The sequence below is a fragment of the Lissotriton helveticus genome, chromosome 11 (genome assembly GCF_964261635.1).
Source record: "Lissotriton helveticus chromosome 11, aLisHel1.1, whole genome shotgun sequence".
NCBI lineage: Eukaryota > Metazoa > Chordata > Amphibia > Caudata > Salamandridae > Lissotriton > Lissotriton helveticus.
In genome coordinates this window covers 235,363,360-235,386,596 of record NC_136072.1, presented here as the reverse complement: position 1 = coordinate 235,386,596, position 23,237 = coordinate 235,363,360, and the positions used below count along the sequence as shown (strand labels likewise).

Sequence of the window (23,237 nt, the reverse complement as noted above, 5' to 3'; positions counted from 1 at the left end):
CTCACAACCTCTGCTAGTATAGCTGATAAAAAGTCACCCAGTAATGGCCCTCATTATGCGTGGCGACCCATTACGATGGCAATTATGGGTCATGTCTGAATTATGAAAATCTGTGGAAATGCATTGCAATTACCAAAACCTTAGATATTTCCTCATTTCTTAGTGGGCCCGTAGAGGGATGGATTTCCCCCTGAGTGTCAGTGATTCCGGGGGTGGATTCCAGACCATTTCTGGGCCACTTGTAATGAGAACCTCAGAGTAAGAATCTTCAAGTGTGGATGAAGTTCCTCCCCTTTACTGCATCCACCAGGCAACAACCTGCTTGCTTTGGAGGAGGAACATTGTAGTGAAATTATTAGCAATGTCTGTCAATGTTGGTGGAAATGTAGGTACAAGGAACCTGATCCTCAATAGGGCATTCAGTCTATGTTCCACAGTAGTCTCCCTAAAACGCTATGGACACATGTAGGCTATAAATATTTTTTCCTGAAAGTCCACCTGCATTTCCACTGTGGTTTTCCGTGAAGTTATCTCTGCCACACATGGTGACACACCAACCTCCCATGAGTGGGCTACTGGCATGGCACTTTGTCTCACAAAGTGCATTCCAGGTCTGGGCGGATCTAATGGCAGAGTCAGAGTACCTACATCAGCATCATGTTCTCCATCTAGGGTGAATTCAATAAGCCAGTTATACAGGTGGAGGTAAAGATGAGAAATCTACCATTATTTTTGGATTCTTCCTTATTACCCTCCTCAAAATCAGGCTATTAGACTGTATTTGCAAAATGTATATCCGATGCAAGGATATTAAAACTGGTTGTCAAATCCATATAATGAGGTATTTCCTGCTGTGCAGTGTTCATTGCTGTTAAATGTTGAAAACTCCTGGGCAGAGATGGCAAAATGTTAGTAATATGAAATGACTTGAAGTCAACTGCACATATTATTACATATATGTGACTAATGTGTATGAAAGGGCACTGCTGGCAAGGTTTAGGTTAGGTTCCTTCCGTTGGTTAATATGTTTCCCCCTAGGTCAGTTTTCTTCTGTCTCTTTACACTTATCCATGTGATGAGCAATCTAGTCAAACTATTTTACATTTTGTTTTCTTTTGTCAATTTTATCTGCCTTTCTCTGAGTGCAAAGCTGCTTTATTTGATCTGTTGCAACTTAATGAGCAATGTGTATGCCATGCAGTTGCTAGCTTCCCGAAGAGCATTTTAGCTAAAGGAAGGAGCATGTTGTTCTGATGAAATAGTTTTTATATTTTTCTCTTTTTAAAGCGATGTGGCTCCTATATTGTAAAGTGGAAATTCTGTTCCTGGTAACTCAAACCCTATCTGTTACATTGTCTTTGTAGATTTGATGCCCTAGGAATTGAGCTGTATGCACTGTCACGTTACAAATTTTAAATTAATATCTAACCCTTTTTTTTCTAATCATGGATATTTTTAACATATGTGTTTTATATTTGCATGATTTTATGTATGTATCTTTTATGATCTGCTTTCGTCAGATCGAATAAAGACGATAAATTGAATTGAACTACACTATTAAGTGATTCCTGTTTTCTTTTCTCCACTATATATAATGGACACTTTCTTTATTTTCCAGGCATGCCAGTGTCTTCCTCCAGAGTGGTCCAGACAGAATAGGACGTCTGTATAAGAAAGCTGTTTACAAACAGTACACAGATGCATCCTACTCCCAGGAAATTGAAAAGCCAGCCTGGCTGGGGTTTCTCGGGCCAGTTCTCAAGGGAGAGGTTGGAGACACCATAGTCGTGCATCTGAAAAACTTTGCAACAAGGAACTACACTATGCATCCCCATGGTGTAAAGTACACAAAAGAAAATGAAGGTATTTTACATTGATTTTCTATGCAGCAATATTTTCTCTTCCAAGGTCACCACTCTCCTGGTCTTGGGATGATTTCTTAAGAAGAACTTATTTATTTGGAAGACAAAATGTTATTAACAATGGACACAATGGCAATTTTACCCTTGTTGATAGGTTTTCAATTAACCAATTCAGAATTCACGGTTGCTTTCCTGTGTTAGCTAAAAACTGTTATCAACGGTCACCCAGCAGCCTCACAAAGTTGTGTAGTTGTTGACATGTGTTTTGTAAGCTCCTATACTTTCACATATTTATGTAAGAGATATTTTATAGAGTGGAAACTCCAGCCAGTGAATACACACAATTTGAAAAATGTTAAGAGTATCAAAAGACTAAAAGTCAGGGCAGTCAAATAAGTGAAAAATTAACAGAGGCTCCTAACAGTGAGCTTTCAATCATGGCATAATTGACAGCATTACAATTAAGTCTCCCTTTTTCCAATTTTTACTGGTCTGTTGCACATAAACACAGACTGAAGACTTTTTGTTTCCATGTCGCGGTTATGGGTGGATACGCGGATTAAGTGGCTCTCTATGCCTTCATTCATTATTATAGATCCCATAGGTATACTGACCGCAAAAGAAGGTAAATAAAAATACCTAACACTTGTGTAGTTGCAGAAGTGAAAGAGGTTATACCACAATGATAATGCTTTTGGATTATTGTTTTGTAGCATTATAATTAATCTCCTCCACCAGTTACCTCTTTTCTGATAGCATGTACCGAAGACATTGTTTCAATTGGTCTTTCCCTATCGATTTACTAGTTTCTGGTTCAAGAAAAAGTTTTGGTAAACTGATCAGCTCACATGTGGATTTAATGTATCTCAGCCATGGGATTTTCGTAGAGTAGTTAAAATTCATGGCATCGTTAAGCATCAATTTGTTCATGCCAGTGTTCTCGTGTGACCAAATCGAGTGCCATAGCATTATGGGGGCTATCTTCAGTCTGCCGGGAATAAACGGCATGCCCAGTTCCGCGTGGGCTACATAATATGACGTACTGGGGGAAGGGAGAGAATGGACTTAAAAAATGAGTCCTCAATTCTTTGCATATTTTGCGTACTGGCCATTCCCCAAACTCTTGATCCATATGTGGCCACATGCACTACCTTGCTTAGGTATATATTAAGGCGTTCCCTCACCCCTTTAAAATCTAATCTCTTTGTAAATGAACGTATCCTTGTTATGGCCTTCTCCATTTGTGCACATCTGTGAACTATTATTTGGGTCCACAGATTCTTGTTATCAAAAGGTATCCCAAAATAGCAAAAAGTAGAGGTTTCAGTCAGTTTTTGCCCTTCTACAAAAAAAGTGGGTTTTATCTTTGGCTTGGCCCTGGTTATTATTATGTACGTTTTGGGGCTATTCACTCTTAAGTCCAGGTCCGCCTTAAAAATAATATAAGTGCTTGAAGCCCCGCCCGGTTCTAGCAGTTAATACAGCATCATCTGAACATAACAGAACCAGGAGGGGATGGGAGCTCATCATTACTGTTTTTCTAGTGGATAGAGTTAGGCAGGATTCTACCCGATTTATGTAAATGGAGAATAAAAAAGAGGCTAATCCCCAGTGATATTAAAACTACTGAGCACTCACCTACCCTTCCAAAATGGAACTGAGCCTTTCCGTCCACATAAAGTTGCCTTACGAAACTTATGATCCCTGACTCGATCCCATCTCCTCCATGGTTTTCCACAGCATCCAATGGGAAATGCAATCAAAAGCTGCAGAGAGATCCATGAGGGAGAAGTACAGTGACGCCTTCTTAACCACTGTATATTTCCCAATAATAGTGTTTTGATTTAGCACGGGTGAACAGTACTCAAGCCTTTTTTTAAACCGCATTGTACATCAGCCAGAGTGTTATTTTTTACTGCCCATTCTTCCAATCTATTAAGTTCTACTTTTTGTATACTATGGGGTACCGCGTAATCGAGTTCTTTTGGTGGTTGTGCTTCGTATATGATCGAACAGTGGTTTGTTTACCCATGCTTCTTCTGCCAAATGGACCTCCACGGATGGCTCATTAATTACCTTCCAAAATAGTCTGCTATCTTTTAGGGTGCTAGTGGCGTTAGTTCCTCCCAGGCTGCTTCTCTAATATGTTTCTTCCTATTTGCCAAGGTCTGTTTAAAGTGTACACAAGCCAATTTGACAGCGTGCACATCCTTTGCGCTCTGTTTTAGTGCTTGCTGAAGATGTTATCTTGCGCGTGTACACTTTGAATCAAACCAACCTCCCTCACGGGCATTGGTCAGGAGTTTACTGCTGGTCAGAGCTTGATTCACGCTACAGGTGATGGCGGAATATGAACCAAGAACATTTTGAGGATCGACCTCCGGATCAAGGCACTGAATAATCTCTGGCAGGTCTGCTGAATGACTGGTGGTACAAAAAAGGTAGGGAGATCAACTTTCTCCCATTTGATAGTAAACCTGTTTATTTTCTAAATGATTGGGTCAAATACTGTTTTAGTTCTCTCCATGGGCCTCGTTGGTAGGCCACTCAAGATCAGTCAAAAGGTGGCAGGGCCTCCTGATTCTAGGTTGATTTTCTTTACCATTGACGTAGGTGGTGCATTGGATGCTGTTGAAAGCTTGTGGTCGACAAGGGTGTGAAAGGGTGCCAACTAGTCAAATAGATTGTATTAGTTCTATATATGTAGCAGGAATCTTGATCAATATTTCGATCTGTTAATTAAATTGAAATGTTTTGTCAGCATTTTCATGGATAAATCATTTGCTTCAGCGAAAATGCTTTTGCTCCACGTTTTTTCCACTACTATGCCTAGTCTAAGGAATGCTCCTTTTTCTATGATCACCCCCAAAGCTTTAGACTGATGCTGCTGGTTGTTTGACTCTGAGAGTGCACTGAGGCCTCCTAACCAGACCTCAGTTCCAGTGTTCTAATAACTTACAAAATGGATGTTAAATTGGCTACAACCAATTGCCCAATTGACATAAGCTCATTTATTCCCTAGTATATGGTAGCAAGGGTACCAAGGGCATGTAAGTTAGAGTGTCCACCCAGGGCTGGAGCACTGATTGGGCCACCCTGCCTGTGACAAGATACAAAATGGCTTCTGGCGTGTTTTTCAACCTCGAAGAGCAGTATTAAAACTGCTACTTCGACTTTGCTACTCGAATCAATGGCAAAGCTCCCAATTCCATTAACAGTATATGTAACTCTCCCCTATGAAGGCCTTTCGAGCACTAAGGCAGGTAGCTGTATATTATTAAGAAGGATATGTACTTTTAAAATGTCCCAACACTGAAACTTCCAAATTGTCATTTTGACTGAGGAAAGGTTAGTAGCCCCATTGGTTAATACTGAGCCACAGACTGACACCAGTAATTGTGACATTAAACCCTCCTTGATGTCCAAGTTGAATTTAATGTCACTGTAAAGGAAAGGCAACTTTTAGAAAGTTGCCACCCTGTTTCCCATGTTATCTGGTGGCCCTTCACAATTGCTGGCCACCACACAACCTTCTGCCCTCCTGCGAAGTAGTGTGAATGGCTCCCAGGCTCAGGAACAGTAAAGCCCTGCCACTGAGGGAGTTGTTACCTTTCTCTTGGAGGAAGCCAAACAGGATGTGTGTTGGCCTGAAAGGTGAGCTGCAAAGGCTGAAGCCACCTTTGGTGAGCAAATGGCGATCATACTCGTGTAGGGCTGCCGCTTTGTTCAGGTAGATGTACGGCAGTTGGAATAGAAGGGGGAACCCATTGCCAAAACGGTAGCCACAGCTCTGGGGTGGGCTACAAAGCTTCTAGCATCGAACAAAGGGTTCAGACATCTTGGGAGTAGGCAGAATAGTGCACTCTAGGGTTGCAGGATGCCACACATACCCGAAAGTCAACATAGGGTGGGAGGGATTCTGTTAGCCCAATGGCTAGTGACCGCATCATCCCCCAGGGCACTTTATAGGCATAAATATGGAACCCTCTGCACCATGAACCTCAGATCGCATATGGACTGGAGAGAAGACCAAAGAAGGACTCAAAGGTTGCACCCATGTCTGCTGAACTCAAGAGAGTTGTCAGAGAGTGAATGGTTGCCAGAGACGGACACTATTCCTCACCAATGGATATCCTTGAACCTGCTGTGTTCGGTGATCGGAAACTCGGTTGCAGCTGGACCTTTACTCGCTCACAGAGGGCTCAAGGGATTCTGACCCCTGTGACCTAAGTCACCCCACCTTATCCATGGAGCAAGAAATAATCCCAGGAAGACCCTCATTTGAGCATCCTGCATAGCCTTTATTGGAAAGGTCCTGATGCTGAGGATCAGCATCAGGAACACTCAATAAAGTCTATGTCGGTTCTTGATGTCAAGTGTGGAACTGGACTTGAGATTGCTTTGGTAACCAAGTAACTGTTCAAATACTCTTTATTCGTCCACCTGGCCTTCTCCCTGTCAGAACTGTTTGCCCAATCCCGACCGAAGTAGCCAAACACAACTCTTTAAAACTCTGCAAAAGTTTGAAAACTTTATAGTTGCCATTGCTTGTTTGTGTTTTGGACTAAAAAGCTGAGATTTAAGCTTTCTTTCAAAAAACAATATCTCTGGAACCTTCTGGAGGATTTTGCTCATCTTGGTGTCTAAAAATTCATAAAATATAAACTATATATATATTGCGTAACTCTTATTTTGTTTTTTTGGTGCTTCCCAAACGCTTTACACTAATTCCCTTGTTTAAGCCTTGTTACTCGAAAGCACAGCTACCCAGGGTTGAGCTGGATATTTTGCCAATGAACCTGACTTGACCCAAGATGGTTCAGTCAGTGTATTACACAGTGAGGTTACACAACTGCACAATATAATACACCAAAATCCTCACACCTAGGCTAAACAATCCTTTTCAAATGTCTGGAAAAATTAATTTTTGTCAACATTTTAGTTATGCTGGATTGAGGTATTAATACATTGTATTCGTTTTTTTGCCCTTTTCTGTTAAATATAAGAGACATATTCCTAGAGACATCTCATATACATATTGATATTGTTGTAATTCCAATCAACCATTGGGCCATATTTAGTGTTTGGCAGCCGAGATATTCTGTAACAAACTCGACAGATGTATAGCCTAAGGCACTTTTAATACGGCGGACAAGATATCGGTCACATTTTTACAGAGTATCCCATCCACCAAACTTTAAATAAGGCCCCATAGTCTTCATCTTAACGTAGTGTAATAGTAATACAATGTACTGCTTCCTCTTATTATTTTCAGGTGCAATTTACCCTGACAACACAACACAATCAATGAAGGAAGACGAAATGGTGGCTCCAGGAAATGTCTACACATACACATGGGATGTGGTGGAGGGGCAGGGTCCAGGTAGAGGAGACCAAGACTGCGTGACAAGAATTTACCACTCACACATTGATGCCCCAAGAGAAATCTCTTCTGGACTTATTGGGCCTCTCATAATCTGTAAACGAAGTAAGTTGTTCAGATCACCAATATACATGGAGCTGTATTCAGGTATGACAGGTAATATATGCTGTGCTTTATATTTAATTCAATTTCTAATAAGGCCGGAAGAAAAAGTACCCTGAAGGTGTATTACTGCAAGCTCAAATAAGGTCTTTAATGCTACTTTCTGTCAAAGACTACCTTGGATGAAAAACGATTCTGCTTTTAATTCTCCTTTTTTTCTTGCAAGAATTTAAAAATAGGTTGGAAAACCAGCTATATCAAATAAGAGTCCTTATATGTGCTTCATTTAGCTTCCTGAAAGATAAATGTGGTTAGTTCTCGAAGATATGTACATTTTTGTGCACCACAAATGCATGATATACATATTTGTGCATATGTGCCAAAGTATGCATGTGCAAAAGCTCAAATGAGACCAATATTTTTTGAGTTTGATGTTTTCATTTGTACCCAGTCTAATTGGTACTATTTTGGCCGCCATCTTTGGTCACAAAGCACTCTAGCTCTCCGGCTAGCCTTCTTTAATATGAAAGGCATGGGCGTGTGCAGTGGTCAGTGCCCCAAAGGTGTACCAAAGGCAAGCCCATCAGTGCCTGTGGACAGGGGTCAGGGACTATACCTCTTCCTTTCCTAACAAGGTTTGCTATACCCAAAATCAACTGCTAGCTCTTCAAGTCCCCTTAGCCAATTCTTGTCTCCATTCTATTAATCTGAATAAATCTTCACTAATTTGTGAGTGTTGTGGCTTTAATCCTACATCTGAGTTAGGTCATCCACATGTAACAAACTGGCGCATATTTTGGGTTAAATATCTCTCCACTTGTTTACACAAAAATTAAAATCTCTTCTCTCTACTTATTAATTCCTCTACTGCTGTACTTTTTCTTACAGAGACTTGGCTACATGATAGCTCTGCTCCTGATGTTGTTCAAGCTCTATCTCCTGGCTAAAGCATTCCTAGGTTAGATCGGTCACATAAAGGGGGGGTGGGGGTATAGCTATTATATACAGAGATACCTTCAAGAGTACATTTTCTCCTCTTGAGGTTGCAAATTCTGGAAGTCTTCTCTTTACATCAACCGTGACTCCTACTTTCACTTTTCCTGGCATTCTACTGTATAGGTTGCCGGGCCCACATACAACATTTTTAGACGCTTTGCCTGATATGGTTGCTGATTTTGCTGTGAATAGGGCTCATTTTACTATACTTGGAGATCTTAATTTACATACTGAAATGTCTTGTATGCGGCCTCTAAGAATGTGTTATCTGACTTAGCGTCCTTGTAATTAAAGTGGCTAGTAAAAGGGACCACTCATGAAAAAGGCCATACTCTACATTTAGGGGGTCATTAACCATCCTTTCGTGGATTGGGACCGCCGGCCATAGGTGCGGGGGTCCCATTGTAGACATTAGGATGCGCCCGCCACACTGGCGGGCGCATCTTGCATTCCTGACATTGCGGCGGGCGGTGCTCTCCCCCCGCCATGTGTGGCGGGGATAAATGCAGAGCGGGTGGTGGTTTTTTGCGGGCGGATCGCCACCGCCACCCCCATCCCTTGAGTGACAAAGGCTTGGGGTGGCTGCAGGAGGCTGGTGAGTCAGCACTAGGCTGAATAGACCTATCTGCACTTAGAGTGGTGGGAGGAGTTGCACCTGGGCCTGAATAGGGCTGTGCCTGCCTTCCACAATGCTGGCTCCACCTACTGCGGTATGTCTAATGCACCTGGCCTCCCCTCACAAACAAAGAAGACATGCCCTGGCAAATGGCACCTAGAACTGGTTTGGACCGGATCCTGGACCCCTCACACATGTAAGAACAAAGACTTTTAGCTGTGCTGAAAACCCAGTAAAATTAGACTACTTTGGAACCAAGGAGGAACCTCTGCTCAAGAAGATCACCTGAAGAAACTGAGGAGAAGTACTGCCCTTGCTGTGTGTTTTGGGGCTGGCCTGCAGTTTACTGATTCTGCTGAGGGTAAGGCTAAAGGACTTTGCTGTGTGCTGTGTCCCCCCTTCTTGAAGAGAAAGGACTTTGCTGTGTGCTGTGTCCTAAGAGTCTCCAAGGGCCTGGGTAGAGCTGGCCTCCTGTTACCAAACTCTGGGACACAAAAGTTTGTAGAAATGGGATCTCTGGTTGGCTACGGCTTGCGCCAAAGCCAGGCAGAGACCACCACTCTAGTCAGGGCAAGGGAGTTACATGCTGAAGATAACCCCTGCTCACCCCCGTGGTAGCTTGGTACAAGCAGTCAGGCTTATCCCAGAGGCAATGTGTAAAGAGTTTGCACAACACACACTCACAGTAGCAACAAACTAGGCACACCACAAAAGAAACTCCACACAAGGTTATATCAAAAATAGCCTTTTGTGGCGTAGTGGAGAAAAAGTCAATGAGCAGGGATTGATTTGCAAACCCAGGGGTTTTATTTTCTTTAGTACGTTCCCCAGGTATAGGTCATACGTCACATAAAAAGTCAAAAAGGTCCCTAGACACAGTCTTCACTCTCTTGCATCAGAGAGTAGGGTGTAACCAGGAGGTTATGTGGCTTCTTTCCCAATGAGGGGCTGTAGTCCTGTCAAGTAGCTTCCACCGCTCCATGACTCATTAAGGAGAAACACAAAAAGAAAAAAAGAAAAGACCTCGTAAGGGGAACGTTGTTTTGTGGCACATTAAAAACCGGGAAAAGGGAGTGAAGGAACAAACACCCTACCAACACCAGTGACGCGCTACTTCTTTCCTGGAAGTGCTTATGCGCCGTGAGAATATAGCGTCTAAATACGGCCCCAAGCTATACTGGTTTGACAGGCGGTCCGTCCCTTCCTCCCGGCTTCCCCTTGTCCCACCCGGCCCCCAGTTGGCCCGTACCTCTTTAAGCCACGACCCTCCTGGGCCGTGGCTTTAGCATGTTGCCGGACCAGGTCCGGCACCCTCTTTTCCCAGTCTCCAAGTGACGCTCCTTTCGTCTGCTGGGCTTCCACTTTCGGTTCGGCAGTGGTTCGCAGTCCTCCTAGTTCTGGCGCCACAAGGAAGGCCCAGAATTCAGGTTCTGGCTTCTCCAATGCCAGCAGGTGAGTCCATGTCGGGAACGCCAGTCACCCAATCTCTTCCTCTTTGAAGGGAGATATGTCAGCTGACCAAGTCACGTGATTGGCCGGAGAGGCTGGGGAAAGCGCAGTCTTTCAGGGACAGTCCGCCTCAGGAGTAGGAGTCTGAAAATAGAGGAGGGGACATGGTAACAGGTAAGGCGGCATCTGATCAGTCAAAGGGGGTAAGGAGGACGGGTCAGCAGGCCGCGCTTCGCCACACCTTTGTATTCTCATAAACACATTAGAAACATAATCTCACATTTACAATGTGCCAACTGGCACGGGCAATATTCACAGGTAAGTAAATGTAAAACACAACCAGTAACTACTGGTACCATATTGACCTAAGCTTTATATCCCATTAGACATAAACCCCCATTAGGCCCAAACCTCATCAGCATAAACACATTATGCAATGGGCCTCACCAGCATTAACACATTTCGCAATAACCTCCTAAGCATAAACATAAGACCTTACGCAAATAGGTGTTCCCCCAAAACATCATAGCATGACATTAGGCATTAGCACATTAGGCCCAAACCTCATTAGCATAAACACCTTACGCATTAGGTATCACCACCATAAATCATATTACGTAATAGGCCTCGCTAACATAACATTAGGCATCACAGTAACACAGATAAAGTGCACACACCACCTTACCAACAGACCCAAGGCCAACTGGCCCCTCACAGGGGGCCCCAATGCCCTCTGCCCACAATGTCAGGGTTTCTCCAGGGCTATCTATCCCCTTAGCCCTCTGGCTGATAAAAAATTGGGGTCTCAAAATGCGTTTTCCCCATGTTATTTTCCAGAGGAAACTTTAGACAAAGCTACAGCCCGAACTGCTGAACGGAATTACACCAAATTTACAAAAAGGAAGGTCTTGGTTCAGAAAGATCCCTTTATTTTAAATGGTGTAAATCCGTTCAGTAGTTCCATGGAAATTAGAAAAAGAAAACATTTCGATATCTATGGTCGTGGTGGGTTCGCAAACCCTCACGAGCACGAGCCTCACTCTGATTGGCTGCCAACACTCCAAACCAGGAAGTGCTGGCAGTCATCTTGTGACTCGGTAGAACTGAGTCACAAGAAAACAGTGAAAAAAAGATGAAAAACAAGAAAAGGGGGCACGGTAGAAACACCCTGACCCCCTAGGCCTGCTCAGGACCAAAAAGCATGTTTTTAATAGTTTTGGTAGAATTCACGCTGGGATTGCGAATCCCGTCAAAATGATTTTTCTGCACTTCATTTTAATGAGGCCCCCGAGTGAGCCAGGTCCCGGGGGCAATGTGGTTTTAATTTCCCCACAGCCCCGGGGAACGGCACCTCCCTGGGGCTATAGTAATTAAATGCGGGGGCTCGCCCCGCAGCACCTAGGACATCCTGTCATCTGTGAATCGGTCAGTCCCTTAGGCACATCCGTCTCTACTATGCCCTTTCTCTTAGCTCAAGGTCTCCGTTTGTTTCCCACATTACCCTTGGCTGTTGGCATTGTTTGGCCCTGTCACCAGCTGCTAGGTTTGACATTCTGGGGTCACACAGCCTTCCTGTTGATGAGCAGGCCTTGGCCCCCAATTACCAGAGAGCGAGTTTTCACTGCAGGAAGCTAATGGCACATCTGGGCGTCCCCCTCCCTCACCCCCGAGCAGGAACAGGACAGCTAAGTGCTCTGCAGGTGTCATGTTTTGTGAGGTGAGGCCAGTGTGGCACAGGGCCCAGTGCACTCACCAGCTCGAGTCTGCCTCAGAGGTTTGGATGACGTCCACAGCTAGCCCGGGCTCCATGGGCTTTTCTGGGTCAGAGGAGGAAGAGAACTGAAACATTAACAACTGGCCATATAATTATCTCTCTAACTTGGCAAAGGGCGGCTTGCCAGGCGTAGGGGCATAAGAAGATTTCAGAAAACAGAAAGATCTCCACAGTGGATCAGAACGAAAGCACCTCAAATTTCCAAAGTCCCATAAAATAGTCCAAATTCTTTTGTGCTGTCCAAGACCTGCTGCGGTTCGGTCCCACTGGAATCCCAGATAGATAATTCGAAGAAAAAGTGGAGGCAGCACCAAAACGCAAAGTAAATTGCAAGAGACCAGAATTTTGCAAAAATAGATTTATCTTTTATTTTATTTTTTTCAAAGTGCATAGGACAGCCAATGCGTTTCGCTCCCCAACCATGGGAGCTTCGTCAGGGCAGAATTCAATAAATATTTGTCCACTGTCAGTACAATGTAGGGTATGAATAAAGAAAACGCAATGTACCAATATGATGGTACAGGTACTAATCAAGATTGCCGTAGTGCAGCTACGTAAGGGGCCGTGAGGTATCTTGAATCGAGTAATATCAGATTGACATCAGTAGATATATTTTAAATTCCATTGCGATGTCACAAAACGAATGAAAGAACAGACAGTCCTTGATAAGGCGCTGTTACGAATCGCTCGGACAAAGTTGAACGTAAAATAGAGGCCCCCGACGGAATTAGTCAAAAAGAAGGTTTCATCCACAGAAAGATGACTCTGGCTCCCACGTTGTGCATCACGTCTCATTTACCTTGCTTTCCCTATGGCCACTCCGCCTTCGATGAAAAACCCCCCCACAAAACAGGTTTTAGGTCAAACCCATAAAGTACTCTTTCTAGTAATGCTGGTGTTAGTATGTTTGTATTAGCACTCACTTTTAACATACAGTGTTGGTGATTTATTTTCCCTTACACCATCTTCCCTCATTTCGTCCAACCGACTGAAAAGAAATAAATGTTTTTAAAGCATGGGTGCCGCCGGAAGCATTCAGACTCTATCCATTATTGTTCCTGGCATGCCGTCGTCTGACAAAACAAACACACTTCGGACATATTGTTACACAAGGGCTTTACAGACAGAGTGATGCACCGCAGATAACAAAGCAGAGTGTTATAATTGACTTCTGCAATTTCTTTCTCTAGCTGTGTCTTACCTGCTGCTCAGCTAGGATGAGTGTTAAAATGTCTAATGACCTCACGGAATGCTTGAGTGCCTGGCTTGTGTGTGGAGTGTCAGTTGATGGATGCAGGCTGAGCAGCAGGGAGGCTGCTCCTGGTGGAGCAACATTTCCATCCACCTCCTTCTTTTCCGCCTGCCCGGCAGATTGTGGAGGACGGGGAGGACTGGGAGGGGTATGAGGACTCTCTTGCAGCCCAGTGCGAGTTAGACCCGGACTGGGAAGAGGAATTGGAGGATGCAGGTGACCTGGATTTTACTCCAGAACCTGGCACACTGTCTCCTCCTACTATGGCTACGGAGGAGAGTGGCATATATTCTACGGTATTGCGTAGGGCGGCCGAGGCTCTCCACCTCGAGCTCCCTACCGTGGCCATCAGGACTAACCTCCTGACCGACGTGCTTCGGCCGGCGTCTTCCTCTATGGAACCGCTGCTGCCCTTTAATGACGCACTTTCGGACATTCTTTTGGGCACCTGGTCCAGGCCTAACACAGGGGCTCCTGTGGAAAAGAACGTGGCTCAACGCCATCGCCCGGCCCTGGGTGACTACATTTTCCTTTCCCAACACCCTACCCCAGAGAACTGGTTGTCCAATCCTTTGCGTCCCCCAGCGCATTCCCTTCCACACCTCCGGACAGGGAATCCAAGAAACTGGAACAATTTGGGAAGAACATGTTTTCTTCCGCCAGTGTAGAGCTTGTGGTCTGTGAACAATGCATGCCTCTTGGGCCGTTATTCCCATTCTGTGTGGGATATGGTTGCGCAGGTGCTGCCTCAGTGTCCGGAGGAGGCCGGACGGAGCTCTCCCAAGCTATTGCTGAAGGGAGAGATGCAGCCAAGTTCACAATTCGTTGTGGACTAGACACCACCGACTCGCTGGGCAGGGGGATTTCCACGACAGTCGCACTGCGCCACCACACCTGGCTGAGGACTACTGGCTTTTCCGGGGATGTACAGAACACTCTGATGGACATGCCGTTTCAGAACCACAGGCCTTTGCAGCAACAGTCTCAGTGCAGCCGCGGACGTGGAACCCGCAGAGGTGGGTCACAGGGCCATCGGGCGGGTCAGTCCACCACCTCCCCTGCAGCCACTGCCTCCAAACCTTCCTAGTCCGGTGTTTCAGGCCCACCAAATGCCGGTGGGTGGCAGGATACGTCATCACCTCCCCCACTGGTGCACCATCACTTCGGATAGGTGGGTTCTGCAGATAGTCTGAAGGGGCTACTCCCTCCCCTTCGAGACTACCCCTCCAACCATGCCACCTCAGTCCCACCGTATGTCGGGCATCACTTGGCACTTCTTCAGCAGGAAGTTACAGCCCTCTTGGCCAAGGGGGTCATCGAGCGTGTTCCGATGCCAGAAGTAGGTCGTGGTTGTTACTCCCACTACTTCCTGGTTCCAAAGAAGGACAAGGGCCTGCGTCCTATCTTAGACCTTCGGAACGTCAATCGCTTCTTCCGGAAGGAGAAGTTCAAGATGCTCACAATTGCTCAGGTCTTGTATGCCCTAGACCCGCAAGACTGGATGGTAGCGTTGGACTTACAGGACGCATATTTTCATATCCACGCCCTACCGGCCCACCGGCGTTACCTGCGGTTCACGGTAGGCCACGAGCACTTTCAATTCACCGTGCTCCCGTTTGGCCTTACCAGCGCCCCTCGGGTGTTCACGAAAGTGATGGCGGTGGTCGCAGCTCATCTGCGCAGATTAGGAGTTTCAGTCTTCCCCTATGTTAATGACTGGCTGTTGAAGGCGGGCTCGCTCCAGGCAGTTGTCTCCCACCTCCAGACTATGGCCGACGTCCTGCATTTGCTGGGGTTCTTCATCAACGTGCCGAAGTAGCACCTGATTTCCTCTCAGAAGCTCCTTTTCATTGGAGCGGTTCTGGACACGGCGCAGTTTCGGGTTACCTCTTTAAAAACGTCAGACATGGCCAGCAATAAAAGTGCTTGGTTTGTACTCAGGGAACGTGAGGACATAACCTAGCAACTTAAAGGGGCGTTGCTACTTTTGTTGACTGAGTAATGAAGTTCTAAAGGTTTTTTACATATTGGCCGGGGCAGATAGTGACACTAACATTTTAGTCACGATTGCCATATTTGCTGAGAACTCTAAAAAATCGAATAAGGAGAAATCTGGGAGCTCCTGAAGATTGGGGCAAATGTCTGTGTCCTTAAGTGACACACAGTGGTTCCCAATACCCTCCTAAATCTACTGAACTTGAACTGCAAATGCAATTGATCACCTGTACTGCACATAACTTTTCACCATTATATAACTTAGCCTATTAATTCTACATAAGGCTAATCACCAATGTCACATCCTTTTTCAGCAGTGTCCATTAAACCTGTTCTCCTGGCTTTCCATGACAAATTTTACATAAGGCATCTGTATATAATGTTTCCATTTCCTAGCACAATCAATTGTTTATCAGTGCTACATAAACTGTCCAAAATTAACATCAGCATGGGTCATCGGTTCAATATGCTATTCTTCTTCATGCCAGCCCAGCACACTTTTACCACAGTCAGCATAAGTGGCATATACATCTGAGCACCCTATCATATGCTACTGTCCAGGAGCGTGACATCACCTCTATGCACTATTACTATCAGTCAATGCCACATACTATTTTTTTACCTATTATTGCCCATCTGTCTTTTTTCTATCACATGCTACTGTTGATCAATACCATTTAAAGTTATCCTCTTTATTTGAGAAACTAATCGATACCTAATTACCTAAGTAGTGTGCTTGCTTTTTCACTGGTGTTTACCAGTTACCTAAAGGCTTTACGACAATTCACTTGCATAAGAACCCATCAGTGAGTTTCTTATTCAAGTTAAACATCTAAATAACAATGCTGAGCATGCGCAGTTGTATAAACTGTAAAGACACCAATGACCAGTTTAATATGTAATGTTTGTCACTAGTGAGTAAATGGAGGGCATTCAGGACCGACTGACACATTTGTGGACATATGCATCCAATAGCCTGTCTAAAAATAGGACAGAAAATAGAGGCTGTGGCCTAACGCCAGAGCTCCTGACGTTGCAGCTGAACATCCAGGTTCGAGTCTCGCCGTTGGCTGAACATCCTGTGATTCTGGGCAAATCACTTAATCTCTCCGTGCCTAATAAAATGAATGTGTCCTTGTTCTCATCTAAAGCGATCCAATACCTTCGGGTCGAGTTCGTGGTATATAAAATTGCAGCAACAAAACAAATCGTCCACTGTTTGTAGTGGCCTCTCCGCTACCTGCAAGATAGGTTTTTGGATAGTCGTGATTGCAGCTTAGACCGCAGAATAAAAGTGATGCCCAAATAATAAAATGGCCTACGGCTCGGGTTTTTGGCTGAAATTGCTGCTTGCTGTTAAAGGAAATGGCACAAGTTATTGGCTCTCTATGTGTAGAGTGTTTGTCCTTTGAGTAGTCACTGAAAGAACGAATAAACTAGTAAAACCGGTATTAAAGTTGTCTCTTCCTCACCGGACAATAACCCAACAGAGACACCAGAACAGGAGGCACACACGTGCCTCCTTGTTGAAAACAATCGATTGTGAAGAGGGATTGGGAAATGTTTGTACAGGATGTTGGCGCTAAACGTGTAGTTGGCACTAATATATGTGCTGGCAGTCACAGCTAGTGGATAAGATTTGGACGGCTGGAACACTGACGTTTTTAGGGCTTGGGCCTGCCGGACGCGCAGCAGTGTCGCGCAGCGAGTCCTTTTCCTAGGGGAATTGGAAATTCCACGCATTTCGTATGTGTTATTTCCAACGTCCATTTCCATTGGCCTTCGCGTGCGTGTGCTTTAGAAACAGAACACGCAATAGGCCATGGGCGATCGCGTAGCTCCGCCCGTGGCCTATTGGTGTCTGTTACGTGCACCAAAAGGCCATATATCTTCAATTATCTCGGCCGTCACGGCCAAGATAATTGAAGACATATGCTCGCAGTGGCGCGTGCGCACCACTCACGGGCTTTTTTTTTTGTAACAGCGATCGCTTTCCTTATTATTATAAGAGGAAGATGTGCAATGCTTGCTTGATCTCAGCCCAAGTAGTGTAGGTCTAGAGTGAGCGCAGAATAGAGGGAGTGATGGAGTGCACGAGTGACTAAGTGAGAGGAATGATACAGAGCAAGCTGCAAACTAAATCACTTTTAGAACCATGCTAGAGTTTAAGAAAAAAATAACCGACCAGATAATTGATTACTTTTCAACTAAGTATAAGCAAATCAAGCTCATGCAGATATCCTGGAAATCTGGACCGTCCTTGAAATAAAAAAGATTGCACATTAAAATGTGGGAAGGTAAGCTGGACTGTGGTCCATTTACCTGTGTATACACACGCTTCCGGGCAGTAAGCTCTAGCACAGTGGATCTGCCACCCGCCGACCGAACCTCCCCCCCCCCCCCCCCCCCTGCCTCCCAATTTGGCTGACACTTCTGCCAGAGAAATCATAGTTGTTTTTAAGATATAAAGACCACACGCTGATGTTTGTACTTCTCAGCCTCAGACCGAGCCTCTGTAGGTAAGATATTTCAGCTCCAACTAAGAGTTTACAAAGATCATATTACGTGAATACATTTTCGCAGGGATCTTGATTATTGGCATACCTGCAATTCAGAGTTCTGTACCTTTCCTGCATTTCCATTGTAGTGCAGTTTTTCCTCATGCAAACTGGCAATTTTTTTCTTTGCCAGTGCTAGTTGACGCTGAAACTGGATTTGCTGTTTTCTTGCAAGTTGACTTTAACACTTGTTATTTTTCTGACTGTGACACTGGATGGGTGATGGATGGCAGTCTTTTTACTTTGAAATAATTTAAAAGGGATGCAAAAGTTCAAATTTGCACTGGAAAACCTGCATGCAAAATACTTTGTGCATTATGGGTAAAGATCGTAGTTTCACAAGAATTACTGGAAATTTAGGAGTGACGAACGTCGGAACTTCGCACGCACCTACTCTAACTAAATAGGAGCTGGCCTCCACTCTGCCTGCAGAGGACCCAACATAATATGAAATCCCTGTCTGACTGGCGGGGGCAATGGTTTTTCTTGCTCCGGTTGCACACTTTTCATTTTAGTGAAACAAACTTCCAAAGCAGAAGTTTCTTTCAATTCAGCAAAACATAATGAAGCTGGCATGGAAGTCAGGGTCGCCAGGGGCCGCAGATGCGACCCCTGGCTTGACCCTTGCTATCCCGCCACTGCCTTTGAGACCCCTGGCCTCAGAGGCGGCAAAAGCAGTCCCAGGAAAACAGTGGCAGCGTGTCCTTATGGACGTCAGTTGGTGCTGCACTCTCTTTGTAATCTGTCAATTAACTAACTACACCAACAGTGGATTATATATATATATATAACTTTTGAGAATGCCTCACGAGATATCGATCATTTCCTCCAGGAATTTGTAAAAACCTTGCCATCCTACATAAAAGACACCATGGACTTCTTTGGAAAAAATTAAGACAATTGTATGGGACAGTGAGTACTTATTGATCACACTGGATGTGACCGCACTATACACTAGTATTAACCATGCTGACGGTATGAGAGCGGTCGCACATTTTTTTAATAAGAGACCGGCATGCATGTTGGAACATATTAACATGATCAAAGAAATGTTGGAAATTTGTCTAAACAATAACTATTTTCTATTTCAGAATCGAATGTTCCATCAAGTCAGAGGAGTTGCGATGGGGGCCTGCTTCTCCCCCAGCTACGCATGTTTGCACATGGGGCTGTGGGAGGAGCAGGTCCTAGGGGTCGCATATGCTGAGGTCGTGAGCAATAAGATTGTGTCTTGGTACAGGTTTATAGATGACCTCTTCATAATATGGAGAGGGTCAGCTAGAGAGGCTGAGCAGTTCATTTCAGACATTAATGTCAACAATCTGAATTTGAAACTCACCAGCACGATTAGTGACAACAAGGTCAGTTTTCTTGATGTGGAAGTCTATGTGGAAGGAGGCAAGCTCCAAACCAAGTTACACCGCAAGGAGACCACGGGCAACACGGTTCTTCATGCATCGAGCCAGCACCCTGGTCATCTCATCCGCAGTATCCCTTACGGGGAGATGCTGCGGATCAAAAGAATATGTAGCACAGATGAATCGTGCCTGGCAGCACAACTTAACAACAAGGGAAGGTTTCTGGAAAGGGGCTATTCGGAGGTCAGTTGTGAAAGCTATGTTGAGAGCCAATAGAACAAGCGCTCTGCTCACCGCTGAGGGCAAATGTAATGAAAGATCGATTGCGAAAGGAAGCGCAGGTGGTCAACCAAGATTAATTACTACATATTGCCGCCAATACAAACAAGTACAAAAGATCATTCGCAAGAATTGGCCAATAGTCAAGGGGGATCCCGTGATTGGCACAACATTGGCTGATTCTCCAGCCATAACTTACAGTCGTGTCAGGTCAATGAGCGATATGCTTGTCAAGAGTAGCCCAGAGATGGTGAGCAAAGATAATTGGCTTAGGAAAAGTAAAGGTTTTATCAAGTGCTCTGTCTGCAAGGCATGCACCATGGGGAAAAATAAAACGATGTATATGTCCCCAGTTAGTGAAGCCCCGATCCCAATTACCAAGAAGATGACATGCAAGTCAGATTTTGTCATCTATGTGCTTGAATGTGTGTGTGGGCTAAGGTACGTTGGTAGCATCAAGCTACAGGTCCATAAGCGCATTCTACAGCATATGAGGGCCGTCAATAACAAGGATGAAGCATACCCTGTGGCAAGGCATGTCAACTCTTGCCACAAAGGGGATCTGGGTTGCCTCAGTTATTATGCTATTGACATGGTGCTGCCACTCCGCAGGGGAGGTAACAGGGAAGCACGCCTGAGGTTACTAGAGACGAGATATATTCTTGAACTCAACACCAAGACACCGAATGGTCTTAATGCGACAGAGGACTTGTATACGTGCCTGTAAACTGAAACAGTAAAAGGAAATATGCTCGCACTATTGCAAGATAGTCCTCAGGGCAAATCCTTTATGATATGTCATCTAAACTGAACAAAACTGCCTCTTTCATAAAAATCAATTTTTATTTGTCACTAGGGATATTCATATTAATTGCACATTTAGATGCACAGGGTGTAACATGACCTTATGGGAAGTGTAGATGCAGTTATCCACAACTACATTTTGCCCACTTGGGCTCTTATTACAAGTTCCCCCCTTTTTGTATTTTAAACCCAGGAAAGAGAGACAATTAAATTGCGTACTTTTGCACATTTAAAGCGGATTTTGCACACACTTTTATCAATGTATATTAATGAATTCAATGAAATTGGGATTCGTTGTTTGATAATGATGTATATATATAATGAAATATTAGCCTTGATTTTACATTTGATATAGCGTTAAATGAAAAAAAGGTATTATTTAATATTTGTTATTATATTATATTCATGTGTATTTATTTATTTATTGCAAAGTTTGCACATTGAATGACTGTCGTATTTAATACGGGTTGACAAACTGGGGAGCATTACAAGTGAAAAAGATGCAATGTATATATTTTAGCAATGTTGCTGAGTATGCTTTGTGACGCTTTGCACGTAATTTTGTAGTTTGTGGAGTAGGCAGTAGTCTGTTGTTTATTTCTACAGGGTCAGGGTCAGGTGACCAATGTATGCACTTTAAAATCACGAGGTGTAAATGACCATGTCATGTGATGAAGGGCTTGAGGGCCCGAAACGCGATCATGTGATGAAGGGCTTGAGGGCCCGAAACGCTTCATGGCGGACGAGAAGTTGCACTAATAAAAAAGTAGGTATGTATTGTTAGGATTGTTTTCCATAGGGAAATCGCAACATTCTATTGGGAATAACTTTGGCGCCGGTTGAGGAATCTTCCTGAAATTTTCCTTAACTTTGCCTCGCGGCGCTCCGCTCCTTCCCTGAAAGTTTGGGGGGGGATTCGTCAAGCGGGGGCCGAGATAAAAGGGGGGTCCTAAAACGTGTTTTCCCCATGTTAATTTCTATAGGGCATTTGGACTCACTTTTAGCCCGAACGGCTGAATGGTTTTCCACCAAACTTGGCAAAATTGTAGGGACTGGTAGCCCGATGTGCCTTTGCTATGTCTCAAGATATGTGCTCCAGTGGTTTTTAGGAAAATGAACTTTGAAAAAATATATATTGGGCTACATTGGGCTATATATATGTTAGAGCCCAAATGTAGCCCAATGTAGCCCAATGTAGCCCAATGTAGCCCAAAGATGGCCACCAGAGACAAAAAAAAACAAATGTAGCCCAAATATCAGCCAGATGTAGCCCAACTATAGCCCAATGACAGAATGTCCCAGAGTGTTCTAAAGAACAACTAGAGCGCTAACAGTCTTACTTATGACAAAAGTATGGCACACCTGAAGTCATCTTGATTGGAATAAAGTGTTAACACTTAAAACATTTAATTTGCAAAGGAACAAAATGAGGGGGTTCATTTTGCCATAGAAATTATGATTAGTGCTGAAGAAAGAAAAATTAGGGCACATTTTGAGTGACTTCTCAAATCCTCTTATATTTCATTAAAAAAATTCTGATATGCAGTCTCCCAAGATGGCCACCAGAGACAAAAGAGCCCAAATGTAGCCCAAATATCAGCCAGATGTAGCCCAACTATAGCCCAATGGCAGAATGCCCCAGAGTGTTCTAAAGAACAACTAGAACGCTAACAGTCTTACTTATGACAAAAGTATGGCACACCTGAAGTCATCTTGATTGGAATAAAGTGGTAACACTTAATACATTTAATTTGAAAAGGAACAAAATTAGGGGTTTCATTTTGCCATAGAAATTTTATATATATATATATATTCACTGAAAAAACCAAAGGTTACACACCAGTTATAGTTAGGAATTAGCATTTAAAAAACCTTTGAAATTCACTGAAAAACCATAGGTTTCACACCAGTTATAGTTAGCTGGAAATTTTACTCGCATAAAACCATTGAAATTCCCACGTTATAGTTAGTTGGACTCACTATAACTTGCACGTCTGCAATGCACTGCTGATGACGTCACATATTACATCACTCATGCATATATTTAAATATTTAAACATTGCTCGCTAATATATGTATTCACTAAGATACACTTAATAAGCCAGTTAACCAATCAATTTTTTTTTTAAAAACACTGAAAAAACCATAGGTTTCAGGCCTTATATAGTTAGGAATTAGCATTTAAAAAACCTTTGAAATTCACTGAAAAAACCATAGGTTTCAGGCCTTATATAGTTAGGAATTAGCATTTAAAAAACCTTTGAAATTCACTGAAAAAACCATAGGTTTCAGGCCTTATATAGTTAGGAATCAGCATTTAAAAAACCTTTGAAATTCACTGAAAAAACCATAGGTTTCAGGCCTTATATAGTTAGGAATTAGCATTTAAAAAAAACCTTTGAAATTCACTGAAAAAAACATAGGTTTGAGGAGTTATATAGTTAGGAATTAGCATTTAAAAAACCTTTGAAATTCACTGAAAAAACCATAGGTTTCACGCCTTATATAGTTAGGAATTAGCATTTAAAAAACCTTTGAAATTCACTGAAAAAAGTATGATCCATTGTTTGCATAAGTGAGTAGGATGACTTCATATGTGAATAGGATGCGTGCTGTTGTTTAATGTCGATATAGATGTATAAGTATTTTTGATAGTGTTCTATTGTTCATTGACAGCATGTATGAGTGAATCCATAGGTAAGTGATTAGATGTGTGTATACATCTATGAATCACTGAGTGGATTTTTAGATACTTGTATTGCTGTGACAATGGATTTAAATATGATACTCTGTATTTTACAAACAGTGA

The 23,237-nt window shown here is 43.6% G+C and overlaps 1 protein-coding gene across 1 annotated transcript in view; it reads left to right on the top strand.

The window, feature by feature from the left end:
* Nucleotides 1-23,237, top strand: part of CP (ceruloplasmin) — a 428,303-nt gene that overhangs the window by 88,111 nt on the left and 316,955 nt on the right. Inside the window, exons 2-3 of the mRNA XM_078668012.1 lie at nt 1,619-1,863; nt 7,138-7,350. Coding sequence (XP_078524138.1) covers nt 1,619-1,863; nt 7,138-7,350 — 458 coding nt within the window. The remainder of the gene's footprint in view (nt 1-1,618; nt 1,864-7,137; nt 7,351-23,237) is intronic.